Here is a 23,852-nt window from a genome sequence, read left to right on the forward strand (position 1 = left end):
CAAAAATAGAAAAACAGCACCAAGTTTGTTAAAAAGCAGCATTTCTTACAAGGAAGTCACTGTGAAAACAAATGTTCCTTCCCTACAGCCAAGCTGACTCACTGAGAATCTTAAAAAAAAAAAGATTATACGAAAGAACCAACCCGCTCCAGCCGTGATTCATCCATGCTCTTGGAATACTCTTTCAGCTGACCCTCTCGGTCCGGCCGCAGGCTCTCAATATCAGCTGAGAGATGTGGCATGTTGGACACCCAAGCGACCGTCCGCTCATTCAGTGCTGAAGTGTTCAAGGCCGACTGAGAGCCCTGAAACGACAAGCTTTCCAGTGAAAACGCCTCCGCGAAGGAAATAATAATGATCTGGATTTAACACGAGTAGCATATTTAAAAATTGTCTGAGTCTGGTGTTTACTTTTGAAGAGACATTTTCATCCTCATTCAGCGTGACTAAATTTATTCAGCACCGCCAAACATAGTGTTTTCTTACATCAAACACCTTCAAAGGCAGGTAATTTTAGAACCGCAAAGTGGATACTGGTAATAATGTTTTCACATGTGACAATAAAAACACCAGTTTCAGGAAATGAAATTTAAAGTTTAATGAAACAATGATAATACGAAACAATGTAAAATCAGGGTGATGGTTAGAAAATGTGACACTAAAAACTCATGATGTTGTCTCCAACATCATGGTTATGAAAAGCTATGTCTAACAAGCAGAGATAAGCGCTGAGAAGGTACCTTTGTTCATGTAATAGTTGTTTTGATAAACATATTTGTTTATTTAGATGGTGCTTTTTGCAAAGGTACATTGGACAAAAATGGGAAGTGTAAAAATTTGTAAGGCTTACTGTCGTGCTAAAACAATCTTTTCCATGGAAATGAAAGGTGAGGAGACACCGGAAGTCATGATCATTGTTACACCGGGTCTAAGTCGTACACTTTTGACTCAATTGTAACTCCAAAGGAGTTGCTTGCTGTGACTGACCTGTTTATTAATGACTGGTTTGAGCAGATGAGGTTGTGGTGGCTGCAGTTGGGATTGAGCCTTCTTGCTGCTTTTAGTGGGCGTGTCTGTCGACTCCTCTGCCGCGGCTGGCTGACCCTGGTTCTCTTTGGCGGAGCTGTTCTGGTACGGAAGTCCCGGAGCGGGACTGTCCGTCGAGACCTGCTGCGGGTCCTGTTGCTGTGTCTGCTGCTGTTGCTGCTGCTGAGCTCGATGTTTGGGCCCACTGCCACTGAAGCTTGTGTCGTTCTGATCCAGCAGAAGGTTCCGGCTCTGTGGGCGCGCTTTTGGAGGCGTGGCCGTGGCTGGAGTGTTGATGGATCGCTGTGATTTGAGATGCTGCAGCTGGGCCATGGACGACTGGCGGACAGGATGGACAGTGGTGGGAGGTGTGGCCAGTGAGGCAGGGGTCCCTGTGCCTGTAGGGGTCTGAGAATTCACTCCCATCATGTGCTGCTGCTGAAGGGACTCCTAAGAAAAGAGTGATGAAAACAGAAAAAAAATAAAATAAAGTCACACTAAGCCTTCATATGGTGATGAAAATGAATTGGAATTGAAAAATGACTGGTCTTTTGATTTGCACTTAAAAGCTCAAAACAAGAATCATCACAATTTTATTACATATTTTAGGAGAATTAAAGGAACAAAATATGCATAAGAACCATCAAACATAATTGGGACTTAAGGGATTACACTGAATCATAAATAAGTGGTTTTATTAGACACCAAAGATTAACGTTGCACGGAATATAAAGCCTTCCTGGGGTCTAATCTGAGCTACATGATCTCTCATAAAACATATTAACCAGAGAATCAGAGGCACTTCTGCATGAGAATGATGACACTTACTTAGCTAATTATATACAACACATCTTTATAAAACCAAATTCCAGTTTCTTTATCCACAAATAGTGTCATTTTGCATTTTTACATTTTTTTCATTATAATGTAAAACTTCTATTTTCTTTCCCACCTTGTTTTATTTAATTACAGCTTTGTAATATAGCTTTTTTATTTCTCCTCACTCAGATGAATCGCTTTACATAAAAAATCTTGAAGCAAAATGAATTTTGTGGCATTACACGTACGATTTCTGTCACAGATATTTACTCCTTACATTAAATGCATACCTTAAATATGATGAGCTGCTAAAGCAAAAATATAAATAGCAGAAATATTATTATACAGTATGCACTCAATATGTGCCATGTAGTAGACATTTTAAAATGGAGGCAAATTTAATCACAGCGTTCCTTAAATGCGTACTTACAGCAATGTTTGTGTTTTATCTAATATTTCTTGATCCATGTTTTGAGATATCACAACCTGATTTCAAAACATACTAATTTAAATGATTCAAAACAGAGAGTGACAACAAGCCTCAGTAGCAACCATGTCTTCGTAAATACCAAAAGGACTTCAGCTGTTAGGTAATGTTCCCGGAGGTGGCACTACAATTACAGCGTCTGAATCACAACAATCATCTAAAACCTGCTTGTCCTCGTATAACATTGCACGACTGACGTTTAAATACGAACGAAAAATCCTTAATTCAAAACGCACTGTTCTGACCCCGACTGTTTTCTGAAAACAGGAATCTTGATGTTCCATTAAGGCCCACGCAGCGGGACCGAAATAGTGCAACAAGACGCAGTGACAGGATCATTAAACACTGTAATTTCATAGACGGGGAGTAGTACACTTCATCAGTGGGGCAGATCAGCGGCCACAGTCCGATTTGTCTTGTTCATTAAAGGAACACAAGGACTTTTCTCGGCACCATCGAACAGGAGATGGATTCTTTTTCAAGTTTATATGATTGAAAAAACTGGATGGAATTTGGTAAAGTTGACGCACTGAAGCACAAATGTAAATGTTGAATCCACAGAGTGACAATGCACCAATGAGTCAAAAATCCAAATTTCGGATCATAATTTTATTACATCACAGACAAAGCAATGACCAAATGAAAGGATTAAAAACAGCTCCTCTGCCACCAAGCTGATGTCTGACTAATGGACTGGAGGCAAAAATCCAACAATATCATCCTGCATCAACATCTGTTTATTGCACTCTTTGCTAGTGTTGTATTCGACACCACCCACACAACCCCAAACTGAGCAGAACACACTGTACACAGATCAGGACCAAGGCTTTGAGACCTACAGTCTAGACCTAGACCAATGCAAGATGCGAGACCAAGGCCGAGACTAAACTGAATACAACAAAACTAGAACAGGGCTCTAGTTCCAACCGTTCAAGCACATGTTAGTTAGCCAATCGGGTGTGAGCTGAAACAAACAGCACCAGACTGACAATCAATTGTTTATAGTGTTAAGACTGTGCTCAACATTTTTATGGCAAAACTTTCATTTACACTTTACTTGTATCTTCTTTGGAGTTGAAATAAAATATATTATTTTTATTTTATGATATTTTGACATGTTGTTATTATATTTATTTTATTCAGAATTGTATTCAGTTTTTCTTATTTTCTCAACAATTTGCATCAAGTGTATTTTTTTTCTTTAGTAGTAGTTGGACTTTTCGATGAAAAGAGTAATAAATCAATTCTATTGAATGGGCGCCAGACCCATTTGTTCTGGGAAAGGTGGGCCCCAAGATCAAAAAGGTACAGAACGCCTGGTCTAAACCACTTGGTGCCTTTCTCACATCACCCATTGTATCAGTGTTGCCTCTTAAGAAAAGTCTTTCCTGGACCAAATTGCTTATTGACTTACCTGAAAACATTGATGTGTTTGGTGTTGGCCGACATCAGGTCATTTATTGCCTTTCCAATTCTCGTTTCATTGTTAAATGTGAAAAGGTTTACTCACTTGCTCAGTGTCATTCAGTTTCTGTATTTTGTAGCACAAGATGCAATATGCAGAAGCCATAACAGGGGACCTACCTGAACCTGCAGTGACAGCTGGTGCCAGACAAAATCATTATTTTGGTTCTGTCGAGTGAAGTCATCGCTGTAGCTGTGTGAGTGGACGATGCTGGGCTGCACCAGGCTGCTCTGTGACCTCAGGGCGGAGAGGTCCTCGCTGCGTGAAAAAGCACTGTTGCCAAAGGCCGGTGCATAGTCGTGATGACCGTTCTCAGCCTCAGGAGCCAGCAGCAGAGGAGGGGGAGGCTGGGCCTGAGACTGGGCCGGCGAGTTCTGCGCAGCCAGGTGAAACAGAGGGTTCTGGAAAGACAGTGGAAAGTGCATGGCTGCTGCCGCCTGCTGCTGCTGCTGAGAGATGGACTCAGTGGGCCCACCAATGTGGCCCATCTGGCTCAGCCTCAGCCCAGAACCTGACGCTCCACTTGGTAGATGCCCTCCCATGCGAAGCGGACCACCGAGGTTCCCGAAGCTGTGGCCAAGTCCAGCGATGGAGGCTTGGGAGGAGGTCAGCATGTCTCCAACTGAGTTGAGGTTGGAAATGCTGTTCATGCGGGAGTCTTGGAGGTCCATCATGGACACACTTTTGTTCACGCTGTGGACCTGAAAATAGCGCAGTTTGTGTCGTTCAACATACAAATAACACAGAATATAAAGGCTTTCTAGACAGGTGTCTGATGGGAAGTGGTGTGAGCATTTACCTTTGGGTCTGGCTCAGTGATGTCAGAACTGCTGGTGCAGTACGCTGGGCTGGAGCGAGCGAGTGGCGGCCGCGTAACATAGAACACTTCCCTTGATGAACGGAGATCTCGTTCTGCTTGACGTCTCATATTCAGGTTAGATGACAGCGACTCTACAGCAGATGGCCCGGTCGGCGGAGAGGGGAGACGGGAAATGTCTATAGAGCTTCAGTGACAAACGAAAAAAATAAAGACTCATTTGACGTAACAAAGCAGAGCGGGAACTTCACTGTCAACACTGTCAGATAGGGAACGTTGTAGTTAATTAGAGGGGCTGCCTGTCAGTCAAAGACATTCTGAAAGTTGCCAGATGTTTGATGTCCGTCTTCTTCCCTTGATTTATTAAAACCTTAATTAAGATGAGGTTTACAGCCTCTGAATTTGTTCCCAGAAGACACACCCTTAAATAGCAGAACCTAAAATGGCTGCTCTGATATTTAATTACATAGAGGTTTCTCTGAAAGCTGCTGTGTGAGTGGAAGTCCCTTGATAATAGCACAGTGTCGAAATCACTTGCAACGTAGATGAGAGACACTTCGGAACAGATGGCACGTTTGTTCCTGATTGATTATATATTAGAAAAGCCAGGAAATAAGAACTTGGAATTCTTTCTTAGTTTCTTCTTCTATTTAACTTTCTTTTAAATCCACTTTGATATCACCTGGTAGCCACCATTTTCTAAAATGACTTTTGCTTCTTTACAGCTGTTGAGTGTAACACTGAAAAAAAAAAACATTTGTATTATGTTTCTATTATATAGTACATTACTTACTTTTTATAAGTAGGTCTTGGCATATATGTATTTGTTTTTACCTGACGGATTAAAAAGTATGAGTAAGTGTTCCAGAGTTTTATTAAGGCATGAAAGGCTCATAATTAGTGCATTACATTGCATTACACTAGTTTTTGACCATAAATAAATACAAAAATAAATTATTAGTTTATATTTACATTAGTGTATTTCTTATTATTGTAAAGTATTTTAGATTAATTACCGTTTTCGATCATAATCCTTCATAAATGTGTTTTGTCCAACGATAAACAGCACAATGACACTGCAGTAGAATTTGTTACACAGCCTTTTATGACAGTTCCAGTATTTAACATGCCACATAATGCAACTTACTTTCTGCTCACGCAGTCATCTTAAACATGCAATTCAATCCCGAACACTAGGAGCGATTACCTGTTGAGGTCACGCATCATAAGGCTTTGGAAGTCAGAGGACATCATCCGGTTGAATGACGGCCGAGAGAAGAGCCGGTCCTTAGGTCGGTCTGGCTGGTGATTTGTTGGCATGTGAAGCTGCGGGTTCCTCAGAGCCACACTGATGTCATTCAGCAGCCGAGGCAGAGGTCCTAGTTTGAGGATAGCATCCTGCAAACAGACAGGCAAATCTACCTTCAGCATCATCCCATACATGTTTCTGAATGCAACTAACCGTGAATTAATAACGCTTCATCGCTTTCTAATATTTCACACCAGAATGATCAAACAGAAGCTGAATCCGTACACAGAAGCTTTAACATCAGATAGGCAGTGCTCAAGTGATGAGTGAACTCTTGGCTGCACCCTTCGGGTTTTTTTTTTTTTTAATATTTACATTTTTGTCCAGCAGCAAATTCTCATGAAGTTGCCATCATCATCATCATCGATGTTTTGGTTATGATAAATAAGTATAAACGACCTAATAATTGGTATGGCATTGAGTTAGTAGAAAAGGACCAGAAGGTATTAAAGCAGCAACAGGGTTGAAGAGTGTAATTCTAAGCTGCTGTTGACAAAGAATAGCAAGAAAAACAAAACCAGGACATCACATTCTAATAATTAATGATTCTGAAATTCCAATTAAAAGTAAATTAAAAAACTGCGGAGTAATCTCTCAACCCCATCTATGAAACCAAATGAAGAGTGGGAATTAATATTTAAAGTCATTATAACTCAATATTTTAAGCTCAGTGTGCCAGTGTTTCATCAAGTCACACTCATTTTGTGAGTTATTAATCGGCCGACCTACCTTGCTGAGCTGACCCATGACCTCCCACAACAAGCTGTGCAGCATGGACAGCTCTCTGCCCAGGTCGATGTAGCCCTCAAAGCCTCCAGCATTTCCTCCAGTGTCCATGTTGGAAATTTCATAGAGAAACTGTTGCATGGACCCCCACTCCATTTCCAAAAATTCATTCATGAAATACAAGAATTCTTCTTTTGGGCCAAACCTTTGTGAGGAAGGCAACAATGAGGAACACAACAAACCAATAATAACAATCATCATCAAAATTATAACAGAGTCAACGCAAGTGGAACTTTCAAAAATGGAAAAAAAAACACTGAATGGGTGCCTTGTGAGGGAGCAAAACAATTCAGAGAATATGGATATCAGTAAACTGGACTGTCCTTTCCATTTACCTTAGAGAAGGCACAGCATGGTGAGGATAAATAAAGCTTAAAGAATTCATGCTCCTCTGCATGGAGAGGACACAGTTCAGTATCTTTTCTGAAAATTCTCCTGGATGCCCCCAAAGTGAGGTTTTCAGGGCTGTCCCACAGGGAGACAGCTCAAGGGCAGACACAAGGGAGAATACGTTTCAGTTATCCTTGGAAGACCTCTGTATTCTCTCAGCTGGGCGACACTTCTGAAGAGAGGATAGTCTGGACTTCTTAATCTGGACTCCTCCTCAACAATGAGATATGCCGAAAAGTGGAGTTATTTTATTCATTTTTTGTATGACTTCCATGAAGAGATTCATATACAGTAGATCCAGAGCCTCCATGCATGAAACTGTTATAAGGATGATTAAACTACACAATAACACATTAATAATATACATACATACATCTTCAGTTAACCACCGCTTAGTCCTGTTCAGGGTTGCGCAGAGTGCTGGAACCTATTCATTATGACTATATTCAATATAATTCTACTCAATAGTCAATACATTTTTTTACAACGATAATGCAGTGTTTAATCTCAGGAAGACTGTTGGTGGTTTCACAGCTGCATTGAAATGACTGTGTAGGTGTGATGTTTCTTAGTGTCAAATTTCTCACATCATCCTCATCATCAAGCAGGGCAGACTCACTTGCTGAAGCTTGCCAGGTTCTGCATCACCTTCGCGATGAGTGTGAGAGTGCGGGAAGTGCGCTCGGCTGGATATTCCTGCATCAGGTTGAACAGTGATGGGGACATGATGGCCGGACACATGAAGCGAAGAAATAGCGAGGAGCTGATGAGGCTGTCAGCGAGGTCATCCCGTCCACGCTCCACACACCTGGCTCTCCATGAGGCGAACACCTCTTTCAGCTCACGGGGAAAGATGCTGTGGCGAGAATGTTACCAGGTCAACAACCGCAAGAGATAGAGAAGAAAACATCTGAAAAATTGATGGACTGAAATCTAAGCTGGAGAGAGGAAGGTGAAACTGACCAAAACTCTCAATAAGCTTTAAATCCACCCGGCACTAAAACAAAGCTGTTAACAGCTGTTGAGTGCTTTGGTCCCTCTAGAAGCTTACATGTTTGACAGATGTCATCCACATAGCTATAAGTGCATTAGGAAGAAAACAAAAATGGCCCACAAGATTGTCACTTGAGGGACTCAAAGTGGCCAACTCAGGCACAAGGAACAAAACTTTTATTTCTAAAAATGTTTCCCAGCAATCTCAATATTCCCGGACGTATTACATAATTGATGCTGCCCTTTTTCGCTCGATTAGACGCTGCAATAATTTCTGCAGCGAAACGTTGTGAGAAAGGCAATCGTTCTTCTACCTGATGAAGCCATTTTCGGTTCAGTGAAAAACAAATACACATACTTTATGAGACAAATACAGAGTTATAGCGACGTGTGTTGAAAATCAAAGCCTATTGTGCTCCAATTTGCAAATTGTCTTTTCTGCAGTATAAATACTCTAAACATGAAGCTTTGCCCCTTTCTGGCATTCTTCATATTCATGAGAGCCGCTGTTGTTGCTGTAAAGGACAGCTACTAGTTGGAAGAAACATGAAAGATGCAAAATGTTAAATAATGATGAAAAAAAAGTAAGTGTAGTAACACTGTAACTGACAGTAGTTGAAAGAAACATGAAAGATGCAAAATGATAAATAATGATGAAAAAAAAGTAAGTGTAGTAACACTGTAGCTGACACTGAACACTTAGTAAGCAGTATACATTGGGGCTGATAGATGAATAATTACTATATCGCTATCAATACATAAACCTTCAAGATATTAATATCGCAAAACCAAGCCTATGTAGAGATATGAAAATTCAAGCAGTTAATATCAATTACAGTACATCACAATTTACCTAGCTCGTCCAACATGTAAAGCGATGGCAGAGGCAAAGGTCAGTTTTGTGCTCGCCCTCCAATGTACAGCTAAGACCAACCACCCAGTGTGATATAACGTAACAGCATAATTTAACCTCTGTTCTGGTGTTCTTCAATGTCATATTAAAAAACTGGGTAAATAAACACTAGTGCAATTGAAGAAGTTAAGTATGAATAAAGCATTTAAAATTGAGTCTTGAATATAACTATTTTGAATATCATGTTAAAAATGCATCAGCCATAATGAGTCTTATCCTTATACCGAAATATGATTTTTGTCTTCTTTTATGAAATGAATATATTTGAAGAGGGACGGTTTTATTCTTTTAAAGAGATCATTAAAATGTACATTATCTAGACCATAGCTATTTCTATTTTAAGAACAAACAATGGCTATTGAAAAAATGTAGAGTGCTGTGTAGATCACTGACCAGAGGGAGTTAATAATCTTGCAAAGCAGAAGCTCAGAGCACATGCGGAGGTTGGCTTGATGGTCTGCAAGAACGGACGGGGGGACACGCATGGGGTCCACTTCGCAATTCTCCTCAGATTCATATAAGGCTCGGATAAAATCACCTGCAAATAAAGAACATTTTTTTATGATTTCAATACATTTACTGTTGGAAAACAAGTATGTTTAGCTTAATAATGTGACAAATAAATAGTCAGTTATGGGTAAGAGATCCACCACAACAGTGAGCAAATACAGCATGACTGATTGGTCTCATTAGTAGCAGGCGTACCGATGGCATCCTTGAGGTATCTGTGACCTATCAGTTTAAGATATTCTTCCACAGCCTTGGTGGCGAGAGTGTTTTCTCGGAAAATTAAGTGTTCGCGGTCCATGAATCGATCCACCTCACACATGGCCATGTCTGAAAGAAACTCCTGGAATGAAAGTTGATAGAGAGATGCAGACATAGGTCATCGATCAAAGACAAAACAGGATCCAAGAATATACACTGAAAAGGTCAAAGTTAACTGTGTTGTTACAGCAAAATATAACTGAAATTCCTGTGGTGATAAAAAGCAATGGCACCTGATGCCACACTTCAGATAAACAGCTATTATTAGAGTATTTTGGCAAATTTTTAAATATAATTCACCTTTTTAAATATTATTGATAGAAATATATGACACTTCAACCTTAAGTGTAACAATCTTAGCCTTAATAGAATCACCATATGCCTCAAACCAGAATTCTAGACCACTGTTGCAGGCTTTCAACTGGAGGAAAAAAAATGAAATAATGGCAGGGACTAAAACCCTGGGGACATTTACTTCTGAGACTCATTACAAAACATGACGCCAAGAAGATGTGGAGTACACTGCTGCACTATGAAAAGAGAATAAAAAAATCTTTCACAATATGGCAGAATTAGCTGTCTTTCTACTTAAAACAGTCTTTAAAAATGATTTCCTGCATGACAGCGATAAGTCTGTAGTCCTTGACTTCCACTCATGTAGAGCCAAGAATCATCAATTCATACCCAGAAAACAAATAAGAAAATGAAATGTAATAAGTCAATTTTCCATTACCTTGGTCTTCCCTGTGCTTTGAAGAATGTGCACCAGAGCAAACGCCACCTCTTCTTTGCTCTTCACGCTCAAAAGCGGCTCCAGAACGGCACAAAGTGTTCGATAGTTGTTGGTGATGTACTCAGCAAACTCTTTATACAGTTCCATCGGGAGAATGTTCATTGTCTGGTAGCGAGACTTGACACGCAGAGAGGCGTTGATCACTTTGGCACTTCCAACGCCTCCACTTTTAGCCAAAACGCTTGACTGGATCACTGGGTACCATTGCTCCACAAACTGCCGGCCAGTAATGCTGGAAATGGGGATGCTGACCAGGCCGAGGTATGTGCTTTTCTCCTGGATTTAATAATAGACATGGTCATTTGGTTTGTAACCTGTCAACAGACAATCTCACAGTGGTTCATTACTTTGCGTCTCTTCTTGTCCGTTTCTTTGTAGAGGTGTAAACGAAGGCTACGGATGGTAGGCAAGTTGTTGAATTCGAAGTGTTCGCCCCAGAAAACGGTGTCGGTGCGAGGTTTGCTGGTGGTGCGGGCGTACAGCATGTCATCCAGACACAGCTCACAATAGTAGCGCTTCTTGGCTGGGAGGTCTCGAGCCTCGATGATCCACAACTTCAGCACGTTATCCACTCGCCTGCTGTTGTCCTGGAAGGGCAAAGATGAGTTCTATGACTGGATTATACCAGCCCTTACACACATCAGTTATTAAAACACCTTTGGCTCAAAAACAGAAAGTCCATTCTACCTTGTTGGGTTTCACAGCCCGCTGCAGGTTTTCAATCCATTTGTCCCTCTCAGAAGCAGAGCGGCAAGCAAAACATTTGGTCCCTGAATTGGTGGTAACCTGCAGACACAAAGACTCATTTATCGAGCACAAATGCTGATTCATCATGGCTCACTTTAAACTGCTTAATCTTTGCAATGAACCGGCATTAATAAATCCACCATGTAGACCTGAGATATTACAACAGTCAAACACAGAATAAAGGATAGGATCTATTGATCAGAGGAGTAGAACTATTGAAATGCTTTATGGGACTTGTAGTAGAAGTGACAGAGGAGTTCAATACTCTGGGGTCATTAAAAAATCGACACAAACTGGTCACATACAATCAAACAGAGGGCCGGATGTGACCCACAGTCCTTGAGTTTGACTCATACTCGTTGGTCTAAATATGAGTGAATACTACATCCATTGATAAAAATGATGGAACTGTGAAAATATATCAAACTCCTGACTTGTGGAGAAACATGCCAAACATCAAATTGTTATATCTTGGAGCTGCTGCTTTAGAGAGCCATTTTGGTTAGAGATCACAGGGAACATGAGCACAATATTTGGGCTGACAGTGGATGGCTCCCTCACCGCCATGTACCTGGGCAAACTTCCAGAGAGCCTTGTTTCTCATTTCTCATGATTGATCACTTTTGAAAATTCTCCTTGTGGAAACAAAAGCTTTAACATGGAAGTGGCAGCATCATATGATTTGAGGAAGCGTGTGCATCCTGAAATCACTGGAATATGTATGTTGGAAACGTTAGCGACACCAAAGAGATTAAAGGAGTTAAAAATAGAAAAGTCGACATCACAGACCTGAATGAATGCAGAACACATTTAAGTCAAGGTGTTCAGCATTGGCAAGACTGTCACCAGAGGAACGCAATAGGGTCTTGGGCATGTGTCAGTTTGGCACATCTAGCAGAATCATTGGCCCATAATGACTTGAATTTGTCCACAGGAAACAACAGGAACCCCAAGGACCTTCAATGTCAATGCCAGTCACGTGATTCCACCGCTCTTTCCACACCAGAGGGGTCCAAGGCTGCCATGGTGCGATCAGGCCCGTCATGGCCCGACCATGCACATAGATTATGATGTTGACACCCTTTTTTCGGGACTGTTAGCCATCGCCATGAAAGACAGAGACGGGCTGAACAGCATCATGTTTTTATTTCGATGTTGTTCTCTGACCAGTCATGGTTTTTATTTGTGACAGACTGACAGATGTCCAAGCCCAGACTCTCGCCAAACAAGGTTCTTGTTGCATGGAAACAAGACAGAATGCAAGTCCATCAGAGAACTCACACCAAGCCCGTGCCGCGGCCGTGCCGCCTCCACAAGGCTGCACCATGCCGCTAAAATAGGACTGAGCTCTAGTTTGATTCTTTTTCACCTCTCTGCTGCGGTGCCGGTTGTTGTTGAAAAGATTGTTCATGCAGAAAATCGTATAGCGTTCTGAAGCTTCAACATGACAACCCAGCCGGCAACACCGACTTAAATCGAACTAATCAGAGAAGTAGTCAACAGGAGATGCAGACATACTGTTCATCACATCCCTCTAGGACGGCGATGTTCTGAGGTCAGGTTCAGGTCCGAGCCTCCAGAGACAGGTACAAAAATGCAGTGGCAGAATGGGCCATGTATGCGCTCAGGCAAAAACAGCACATTGAGCACATGAAACTAAATAAAATGATTATAATATCATTGTGAAAAATGAAATAAGCAACATAAAAAAAAATAAAAATTAAAATGTTAACCCTTTGCCTGAGGAGGTAATCCACGATCCTGTTTGGCATGAGTCTGGGGTTTGGGGAGGAGGTAGCACTATCCTGCGGATGTATGGGGATTGTTTGTTTCATCACTCTTTAGAGCGACATTGTTCCCTTCTTTCAAAAGCATCAAGATGTGCGCAACAATCTCGTGACTGCCATGTTCCGCATTGTAATCAGATTTGTCATCCATTGCTGTCAATCTTTTTTGCGTCAATTCACCAGATGAATACATACTATCTTTTCAAATATCTTGATAATGGTTCCCTACTCCTGGAATATGGTTCTCAGTCCTATGCTAAATCCATACAGACCTTTACTGAGAAGAAAGTTTAAGCAGTATGTAAGTATGCACTTTCTCTACAGTATATTGACAGACCATATGATGGGACATGGTCGACTTCAAGGCAGTTATTCTCTCCTAAAATCACCTCAAAGCAGTACTCTTGTCCTAAAATGCTGGAATGGACCGGTTTGATGATGGCATCTTCGTCCAGGACCAAGTCCAAAGCCTCAGCAGCGCTGCTCGGCGAGAGAAGGGACTCGTGGGAGTGTGATTCTTTGAAACTCTGCATCAAACGTGTCCTGGTGAGAGAAAATAAAAGTGTTTACTTTCACAGTCTAGTTTTGAATATATAACTATGGACATCCTCTTATGAACAACCTGCAATTTTAATGTAATTTTTATTAAGAGTTTTGAAAAGAGAGAGAGGTATTTTTACTTGAGGGGATTGTTCAGTCGCCCCTGCTTTCACTGAATGTGTCACAAAAATAGCACACTTATTCATCTGAGCAATTCTTCCATTTCTACACAAAGAGGCATTATCTAATGGGTAAAATGGGTGTGAAGAGAAGCAACAAAGCAGGAAAACCCCACTGCATTTATAAAAATGAAGGGCTGATTACAGTTGATCGCAGGGTAACCTTTGAAACCCAGCAGCCCCTCGAAGCCAAATAAAAGAAGCCATGGAGGTGCAAAGAGCGCGGTAAGGCGAAGCAATCTGTCAAGCAAGCAAAGGTCAGTGAGTGCTCCAGAAAAAAAAGATGATTTGAGGGAAGCGTGTTCTTGACAGATTTAGAGAAAATAAGATGTCGGTCCAGACACAAGCACAGCAAACAAAGATTGAATCTGAGCTCACCAAAACACAACAATCACACTAAACATGCAGCTGCGCCTGAAACCATGAAAAGTAGAAAAGCAAAATATACAAGTAAAATTGATTTGACATTTGGTGAAAAGTGTTTTGGAAAACAGCCCATGTTGGCTTGGCATGTAAAAATCCAGCAGCAAACAGAAGAGAAGATTTTTTTATTTACGGTTGGACACCAATCAGTCTGGATTTTAATGTGCTTAAGTGCTTTAACCTTCAAGTCGAAATGTCAGCGGAAGAGAATGCAGTCAACTTTTTTTTTTGGTTCCAATTTCGGATGTTTTTCTTTTTTTATGTCTGCTGTGTTCTGATCGGGAGATTATATAAACCAGGTTACCATGGAACAGTCAGAAGAGAGTCAGAATGTGGTTAACCCATATTTAACAAATATGAAGCGTTATTAGAATATTAAGATGTTATATATAATATCATATCCACCAACATGAGCTTATAGTTTTTTCATTACATCTATGATTCTCTTATTGATTTAGCTTTTGGTTATTTCGAGATAATTACATCAAACAATGACAGAAAATCGCCCACAGCAATTAGTTGCAAAAAAGAACAGAAAAAAAAAAAACATTTGACAATTCACTAATCATCATTCTGCATAAATAACGGTTGACAGTTATTTATAATTGAAGCAACTTGAAGCACCAAGAATAAACAGGAGAAAATAAATGATCATCCTATTTCAATTCCAATTTGCATTGTCCTGTGATTTTAGAAGAATCCACCTGGTGTTTTTGTGCAGCATTTTGATACAACTTAATGAACAAAGGAGTCACGCAGTGAGGGACTTGAACTCCAGACACTAGAGGTAGCTGCACAATTTTCTACAACTGCAGAAAGCTGTTTCATTGTTGTTGCTAGCCTTTTGTAGGCAAAGTTGCTCAAGTAATACAAAGAAATGAATGACAGCAATCAGGTCTAGAGATCACTTGAGACTCAAAATCAATATACATACTTTTTTTTTTTACTCCCACTGGACTATTGAAATGAACAGATATCACCAAGTCCGAATTACTTTCTGTATCATATGAAATATAGCCATATTGTAATGTGATTGTTTGCGATACATTATTTCATTCTCTTTGTTTTGAGAGTTTCTCTTCTGAGCTTTGTTTTGGGCTTCTCTAAATAGACTCTTCAAGTGTTTATCCATTAACACTAAATTGTTAAAACACAGTGGACTGGATTTAGCAAACGCAGCAGCTTAAAAAAGAAAACAAAGAAGGTATTTAGAAAAACCACTGAAGGGCTAATTAAGAGCAAGCAGCATCTTGCTGAAAGACGAACGTTCCATGACAGCACGAGGCAAATGACTTTCAGATCAAATTCGCAGTCGTCATAGAGCAGATGCACCAGAACGCTTGAGCTAGAATTTGGACACTGAGGGTTTATGGCAATGTCAACTTTACACTTCTGAGCGAATTAAGCATGTGTGGGCAGAACTTAAAGCAGGCTGCGAGAGCAGCTGTCTGTGGCAGTTCAGGCTGCCAGAGATCAGCTGTGGATGGAGGGGAGGCTCTTGAATACAAAGTCACCCCTAACCTTAAAGGGTTCCACTCACACGTAAGTTCAAAGTCTTTAAAGGTCAGAGTTTAAAAATAGATTCAACAGTGTGGGGGCTCAGGGATTTATTTTTCATGCTGGTTGTTGTTGAATGCAGGACCCGAAGATTTATTTTCTAGGGTCTAAGTCTTGTCTTGTGTCAGTTCAACGCAAATGATTTTTCACTTTTCAATAGCCATTTCATTGGATAACCAATGTCACGAAGAAGGGGGTGAAGGCGTAAGCCAAATATTTGTTCGGGCGGAGATAAAATTATATATACAGACATCATTTTTTTATGCTGTCTATAGTTGCCCAACAGTGAAGTCGTCCCATAATGCACTTCAATAGATAACGCACTTAGAATAGTTTAAAACACTTTAAAAGTGAAATAACCATGGGTAGTCTGACTAACATGATTGAGATTGATATGGTTTGGACACGTACAGGGGAGAGATAGTGAGTACAATGGCAGGAAGAGGTTGGAACTGCCGGGCAAAAGGTCGAGAGGAAGGCCAAAGAGGACATTTATGGACGTGAGGTTTGTTGGTTTGAGAGAAGAGGAAGCAGAGGACAGGGTGAGATGGAGGAAGATGATCCACTGTGGCGACCCCTGAAGGGAGAAGCCGAAAGAGAAAGAAGAAGATTCTGACTAACATGGCTAGTTTTATACTGAACATGTCAATACAAGTGAATGCGTTAAGTTTACCTCTAACCAAATAAAACAATTACAAGTTCAGATATACAGAAAAAAAAACATCAAAAAGGGGCGACACAGCCATTGGTCAATCTTTACACAAATAAATAACAACAGAGAGGAAAAAGCTATTTGCTAATAAACAAAGACTAGTGATGGTTTGATGAGGCTTCATGAATCAGTGTCCTCATTTAAGAAGGTGGTGCTCTTGGTTTAAAAAAATATGTGAGGTCTTATTGAAATAGTTGTCAAAGGCCAAAGATTTTAGAGCACAGAGCGCCATCTAGTGGACTCTTAATATGAGGACAGTTTCATGAAGCCTCACCACCCATCACTGGTAAAGTAATTTAATACCTGAAAAAAATGCTTTCAGTTACAGCCATATATGCACATTTTTTTTACTGCAGCTTCCTTTCTTTAATCACACCAGCTAACTTTACTTATCTTTTACTCAACACAATGTTGGAGGTGCTTCCCCTACACCCGCCCCAAATATGTCCATTCAGTATCTCCTGTGGCTTGGAGAAAGTATACTGTCAGCACATCTATTCTATCTTGCTATATCTTTACATTTCCTCCATGACGGCATTTCCTTCAAGCACTGCATAAAATTTTGATCACTGTGCACATTGACTCCTCAGGGGCGTGACCCCACGTCACAACGCTGGAAAATCAACCACAACAGCCTCCAGAACTGCTCCTATCTAAATAAAAATCAATCGATGGACAGAGAAACACATGAACCGGCATAACTATTAAGGAGTCATTAAGAAGCAGCAGTTTCATTGTCTCTTAGTCGTGGTTTCATAATTTCATGTTGATGATGTCATCTTTTATTGAATTTCTGGAGTGGCGTGATTAGATAACAAAGACAAAAGTATAGACATTTAAAAAACATTTAAAAATGTATTTTCTAAAAATGGTTTCCGAATCAAATTTTGTATCGGCAGAAATAAGCTCAAACATCAGGTGAAAGTATTCTATTGATGAGCAACCTGCTTGTTGCATTATGTGCACGGAACGGTTTTGAGCAACTGTAATGTAGGTTTTTAAACTTAAACCTTTCGTCCGTCGTCGCGATCTTATTTGGTCTCCGTCATCACAGATGTTCTGGTTCTGAATACAAACTGATGATGCAGTGCAGCAGGAACTGGTGAAGTGAAAATAACTACTCATCTGTTATTTGCATCAATTCATTATTTTGTCTGTCATTGATTAATCAAATGAATGTCTTAAAGTCCCAGCCCTTATCCAAATGTGTGTTAATGGAAATAAATACGGTGAAATGTGAAGACAAATAAGGAAATAGATGCATCAACTTTTAATCCTTAGCTAATTATGGCATCCCTGCCTAAGTTTTTACCAGTGACATTCAAACACTTGGCAAGTATCTACAAACTAAATGTTGTAAAAATGGAAGGTTTCACAGAGACTACAAGATAAAGAATCCAAAATGAATTTTATCCATGTTAAATGGACACTAAACTAAACTAAAATAATAAAAAAAAAATCCCAGCTGCCAGTACAAACAAAAGCATCCACACAATAACTGATGCCCAATGGCAGTTCAAAAACACCACTATCAATAATTCTGTCCGCACAACAATTTTAAGGTCCATTTTAATGACTTGTTCAGAATTCCACTGTGCTGACATAAATACTCTTGCGGCTATAAATATCAATATCAGCAAGAACACTGGTTGGACGCAGCAGGAAGGCTTGACTAAAGCCGTGCCTGTTATCCAGCGTGAGTCAGTGTGTGTGATAAGATGCTGCAGTCGGAAGTGAAGAGTGTCGTGTTGAATCCTCAGAGACTCAGCCGCATTCTGCTTTAGCCACAATGTAAGACCGTTCTGAAAGGTGTTTTTTTTTTTATTATCTTGCATGAGCAAAAGATCAGAGCAGACAAATGGCACACTTTACAGTAGCTGTAATGTACATCTGTTAGGAAATATTTACTTTGGTCCTGCAAGCCAAATACTACAATGAACACAGAATAAATTAAACCTTGGCATGTACATGAAACATTTGTTTATCACATGTGTATGAACTAGTAACTAAAAATGTGTGGCATGATTGACAGTGGATCTGCGCATCACTGTATTTCCTTTATTAATGAAAAACCTCAAAATCTCTGATGGAAATTCTGGATACATGTGCAGGTTTATCTAATAAAACAGAGGCTGACTGAGTCTCAGCAAGTACTTGTATCATTATTGAGAGACTCTTGCATTAAAAATGCCCTTTAAAACATATGAATCAAGAAGTCTCACTAATCCTGAAGCCACTAATCACTGAGGCTTAACAAAAGTGGGGCTACAAACCTAAAATTCAGACTCTGAGGCAATAGAAGATGGGCCACATTCAAGATCAGGGATGTAAGAAAATATTGATCTGCTTAAATATTGTGATTGACTGTGCGACGATGTATCTGTTTTTGCTGAAATATTGCAATACTTGATTGTGTGACATTGTCTTAATATTTTATGTAATTTGCTGCATTTGTGACGTGTTTACAATACTCCCATTTTCTTTTTGTACACTAGAGTTACTTTGTTGGACTATGAAATTTAACTCAAAGTCTAATTGGACTGGCAACACTAACAATATTTTACTGCATTATCTGCCTTAAAATGAAGTCCCTTATTAAAATATATTGTTGAATCTACAGTATCCCAGTATATCGCAATGTATCCTATCACCACTCCTGTATCTAGATATCTGGATTGATCGGCCGTCCGATTTATCATCACTAATATGGGAGTTTATGACATAATTTGCATGATCTGCCAATAAAATGACAAGTAAGCCGACTTTAGTGTCAATGAATTAATTTTAATAAGATGCTATTTATATTTATTCATGATGAGAAATGTTATTAATCTTTAAAATTTTACATCACAATGTAAAAATGGCAAAACAAGACAGGCATTTCTCTGGAAAATCACACAACTTGTTGTGAAGGTGCAGAATACACCTGCAGCTGAAACATTTGAGCCTGCAATCGTCCAGGAAAAGAACAACCTAGTTGCATTTCGCAACGTACACCCGCGGACTCAGACACATCATTACAACAAGACTTGGCCTCAAATCACTGCGCCGTATTTGAGAGCAACAAGAGACAACAGATGGATGCTAACCAGAGCTAACCGCAAGCAAAACCAATGCTAATGGAGTTTATTCTTTTGCAGCCGAGTTCAGTTGTAGATGACCGCAGGTCTGTCATGTTATAAGGCAACATTGTGGTATTCAACACATTATGAGTGAAGCTGATATTTTGGGTTTAATCGGTTCATTGTTCACTGGAAAGAGAATAAAACCTATTTATATTAAGCATTTTGCCTTTTTTATTGTTTATTTATTTCCTGCAAACGTTATATACAGTGTTGTTCAGTATTATTGTCATTTAGCAGGATTGTGTAAATAATAAAAAAGTGACTTCTGTGTGTGATTTAGTTGAGGAGAAAAAAAAGAAAAAAAACAATCTGCAAAAATCGACATCGGCCTGTTGGGACTTTTAAAAAAAAACGGCAATCGATATCAGCCAAAAACAATGGCGTTTGGTGCACCCCTACTCTTATTGCAAAGGTACCTGCCAATACACAGCCCTATTCCACAGCGGCCATGTTCCAGATCAATCACCGTGAGGATCTACACAAAAATGAATGCAATGTGAACAAATATTTTAACATTTTAGAAGCTACAAGCGAGAGCTTTCACCGCAAACGCTTCATGTAATCAAAGCTACAGTCTCATTGTTTGACCTGCATACACTGTGTTTTAGTTCTGTGAGTGGCAAGACTGAAAACAGGGAGAGGGAAAAAAGGGGAGGGCAACGGCAAAGAGGAAAAGGAGGAAGGGATGAACGGCAGTGACAGGCAGCGACTGAATGAAGAGGGCAGAGAGGGGAATTATAGAGAAAAGTCAACTGAAGTTGATTTAGAGAAGAGAAGGTGAAAGAAAAACCAAAGACCAGACAAGATAAAGGGAATAAAGGCTAAGATCTTGCAAACCATTGGAGTATACATGATACATGTACAGTATCTCATATATGTAAAAAGAACTCCCTCGGCACAGTCAGTATCGCAAACAGGTGCAGCCGCTGGAATATCTCAAATCAAATCATCAAAAACATGAACCCGCCACACACTTATTCATTCAACAGGGAACAGAAGTGCAAACTGCAATCTCTCTTCATTTTTATCAGTGATAGTAATAGGTTAAAGCAGTATATTTTTCTGATGAATTTAATATTCTTTTGAAACACACGTGAGGTGTGTGATTTTATAGCTGCAAAAAATCGGAGACTAAAAATGTTTTTTTCAAAGCGACTCACCTTCACGGGGGCAGAAATAAAAATAGATGTTCTTAGTTATTGCTGCTGCTTCATGACGACAGTCTAGTGCTGAACAGGAGCACGTGTGACGACTGGAGCAGCATGAACAAGGTGAAATAAAACTAAAATAGACCACAACAGCTGAACCCGTGAATAAAACTCATGACTCTCCGCGTACAATAAAAGACCTCACAAATTGATAAATTAACCTTTTTTTAATGAAATATTACACTTTGATATCACAAGTTCAAAAGGCTGTAGCTTGCAAACTGTTTTTTTTTTGTTGTTTTTTTCTCAGAAGTGAAAAACTGTGGCAGTATTACGAATATGGGTGCTCGCCATTCCTCATGAGTAGTGCTGCCAGCTCCCCATCAGGTTTCAGATCAAGGTAAGTTCTTTCCATTTCAGAAAGACATCACCAACGTTCATGTGTATTTTAGCTTGTTTCTCATCCGATACTTTATAGGCCTCTCTCTGTTGGGATTCTGTCTTCCTGATCTCTGACCGCTTCACCGTATTGGTGTTGCTGCCAACGCTGGAACGGTTGGTTAAAATTGGAACGCGGGTGATATTCTCGCTTCCAAAGCTTGACATTGCAGCCCATGAGGTGGGCACAGGTCCATTTTTGTGACAGATCATTGACAGTACTACATAATTTAAGATTATAATACAAATATTACTGCAGCTTGAACATCAAATTACTCAAAAAGAATGTCATACCTTTCTTGGTCCGCACTACGAAAGCGTGGTAAAATCATCTGCCTGAAGCTGCTGGTCCGGTCCAGTTTGGGCTGGCTCTTGGCCCTCTTGATGGAGCCCTTCAGCCTTCGATTGAGGAAACTCTGACGTTTCAACAAGGGTGAACACATGAAATCGGGTAAATTGTCAGAGGACGAAAACACAATTCAAACAATGCACTGTTTCAACCGGTGGAAGGTATTGTGAGCTCACCGGCTGCCTGAAGGGCTGAGGGGTGGCATTGGGAGGTGTCTCCATGCTGGACTGTCTTACAGAGGCAAAACTTGCCCTGCGTGATTGGTCTGAGTGGAGGGAAGACAAACAGAAGAATCAAACACAAGAGGACAAGATTGAGATATAAATGAAGATGTTGTACTTGTGTTTACGGCTATGTGAGTCTATTTAAATCAGACTGCAGGAATCTTTTGAATGTAAAAATTATGCTACAAAGAGATGTGAAAAACTGTTTAACACTAGGAACATACTGCATGACAAAGACTAATGACATACTCCGGATCCAAGTGACGTGTTTTAGAATTAGTTGAAGTTCTGATCCACATTGGAACTATGCTTTTTAGAATCGACTGTTCCTTTAATTGTAACTTTTAAAAACAGATGTGTAAAACTAGAGGGCCCAAATTGATTCGCATGCAATGCATTCACAGCAAATGCAAAAGCTAAAACCATAAAGTAAAATTCCACAGATAAAAAGCTATATTAATTCTAAATTCACAAGTTGCAAAACAGGCCACCAAAAGATGTGTGTGGTACTGCATGTTTCAGTTCTATTATAAATAATAAAGTGCTTAAATGGCTGCAGCACTGTTTCTTGAGGAGCAGAAGGAATGAACTTGAATAAAATGAACATTTTATTTTAAAATGCAACCACAAGTGCGGCAGATGATGAGATAACCATCACATCTCCATGGTCTAAACAAAAAGTCCAATAATCAAAAGACAGAAGCAAAGGAGAGTCAGAAGATAATGGACATTTCATATGAGGACAGACGGAAGCAGGAACACTTAATGCGTCAACACACGGATAGTTCGACTGACAGAGACTCTGGCGGCAGCTCATTGCGTTACAAAGGTAGCATTCGATCATGTCCCTCTTGTAAGATACGGTACGTACATTTTTGATGATACCAGCCTTTATTAAAACATTAGAATGTTTGCCCGCTTCTATTACTGTCAAATTGGTTGTGTTCCTCTTTTTAAAAAAGAGCAATGACAAACAACCTGTGATTTGCTCTCCCTCAGAAGCCTTTAAATAGGCTTCTCTACAGGTTCTACTCTCAATACCAGCTAATTGTTTGGTCTCCATGGAAACAACTCAGAGAACTTGTACTGGAACAGTTGAAGATGTGCACACAACTACAATACAGAGCAGCAAAACAGGGAGTTCAAGTACTGAGCGTGAAGATTTGGGCAGATAAGATTTTTCTGACACGTGATACTGCAAGTGTGGAACACATGAATATGTTTACATGGACTACTCTGAATGTAAATTGCAGTCAGGACAGAGTGTGTGGGTGGCAGCAGCAGCAGCAGCCTCCAGCTAGCAGAGATACAGAGAGAGAGAAGCACAGAGAGGAAGACTGAGGGGGAGTTCGAGAAACACACTCAACCTTTAACATCTTTCCTCTCTATTAATACATATCTGGGACAGTTTGTTATTTTGCAGTCAATTAAGCCGATGATCAACACGATGCACACCATACATTAGACATAGCTTCCAAAACTTGAGGATGTAGACAGTGAAGTTCTGCTGTTTTCAGAGCAACCAGAAGAAATATTGCCACCCGATGAATAGAGCGCTTCATGGCATCGATGACTATGAGTTGCTGCCAATTTGTGTTCTTCCAAACTTTATGAAAAAAAGGCTTCAGAACGATGTGGGCATGTTTTCACACCTTTAGCCAAATTGTTAACAGCAACACAGAGATACACTGAGTAGAAGAGTTTAACATTTCTCTCCATCATCTTGCACTTTGACGTGAAGAACACGACTGGGAAATTAAGTTTATGGGGAGGATAAAATCTCAATGACCTGGACTGCGGTGGAGGTGCAACTATGAATCAGAAAGCTAGTCATATAATTGACTGTACCACAGAAGACTGAACCTGATGTCGAACAGCCTTCACTCCTGTGACATCAAGTGGCTCCTTGAATCTCAATCTCTCTGATTTGTTCCCGAACGCCTCCTTTAAATTTCATTAGACAGATAATATCATTGAGGAAAGAAAATCCATCCATCATAATTAGCTATTAACTTTCACACACAGGATTTTATAGATGAGCAGCACTGTTAAGATAA

The 23,852-nt window shown here is 40.0% G+C and overlaps 1 protein-coding gene across 8 annotated transcripts in view; it reads right to left on the bottom strand.

Moving 5' to 3' along the window:
* LOC128756937 (ras/Rap GTPase-activating protein SynGAP-like) overlaps window positions 1-23,852 on the bottom strand; it is a 43,405-nt gene that overhangs the window by 10,558 nt on the left and 8,995 nt on the right. For 4 of the 8 annotated variants that reach the window (XM_053861814.1, XM_053861813.1, XM_053861808.1 and 1 more), the window contains 15 exons: window positions 21,748-21,836; window positions 21,517-21,647; window positions 13,490-13,643; window positions 11,254-11,352; window positions 10,914-11,174; window positions 10,507-10,842; window positions 9,711-9,855; window positions 9,399-9,543; window positions 7,719-7,955; window positions 6,653-6,854; window positions 5,822-6,012; window positions 4,597-4,801; window positions 3,917-4,498; window positions 988-1,476; window positions 144-305 (listed from right to left, as the gene is read on the bottom strand). In XM_053861814.1, the coding sequence (XP_053717789.1) occupies window positions 144-305; window positions 988-1,476; window positions 3,917-4,498; window positions 4,597-4,801; window positions 5,822-6,012; window positions 6,653-6,854; window positions 7,719-7,955; window positions 9,399-9,543; window positions 9,711-9,855; window positions 10,507-10,842; window positions 10,914-11,174; window positions 11,254-11,352; window positions 13,490-13,643; window positions 21,517-21,647; window positions 21,748-21,792 (3,384 nt within the window). In that variant the 5' untranslated portion in view covers window positions 21,793-21,836. The remainder of the gene's footprint in view (window positions 1-143; window positions 306-987; window positions 1,477-3,916; window positions 4,499-4,596; window positions 4,802-5,821; window positions 6,013-6,652; window positions 6,855-7,718; window positions 7,956-9,398; window positions 9,544-9,710; window positions 9,856-10,506; window positions 10,843-10,913; window positions 11,175-11,253; window positions 11,353-13,489; window positions 13,644-21,516; window positions 21,648-21,747; window positions 21,837-23,852) is intronic. The other 4 variants (XM_053861815.1, XM_053861810.1, XM_053861812.1 and 1 more) reach the window with 3 other exon arrangements.

The sequence above is a fragment of the Synchiropus splendidus genome, chromosome 4 (genome assembly GCF_027744825.2).
Source record: "Synchiropus splendidus isolate RoL2022-P1 chromosome 4, RoL_Sspl_1.0, whole genome shotgun sequence".
NCBI classification, from domain to species: domain Eukaryota; kingdom Metazoa; phylum Chordata; class Actinopteri; order Syngnathiformes; family Callionymidae; genus Synchiropus; species Synchiropus splendidus.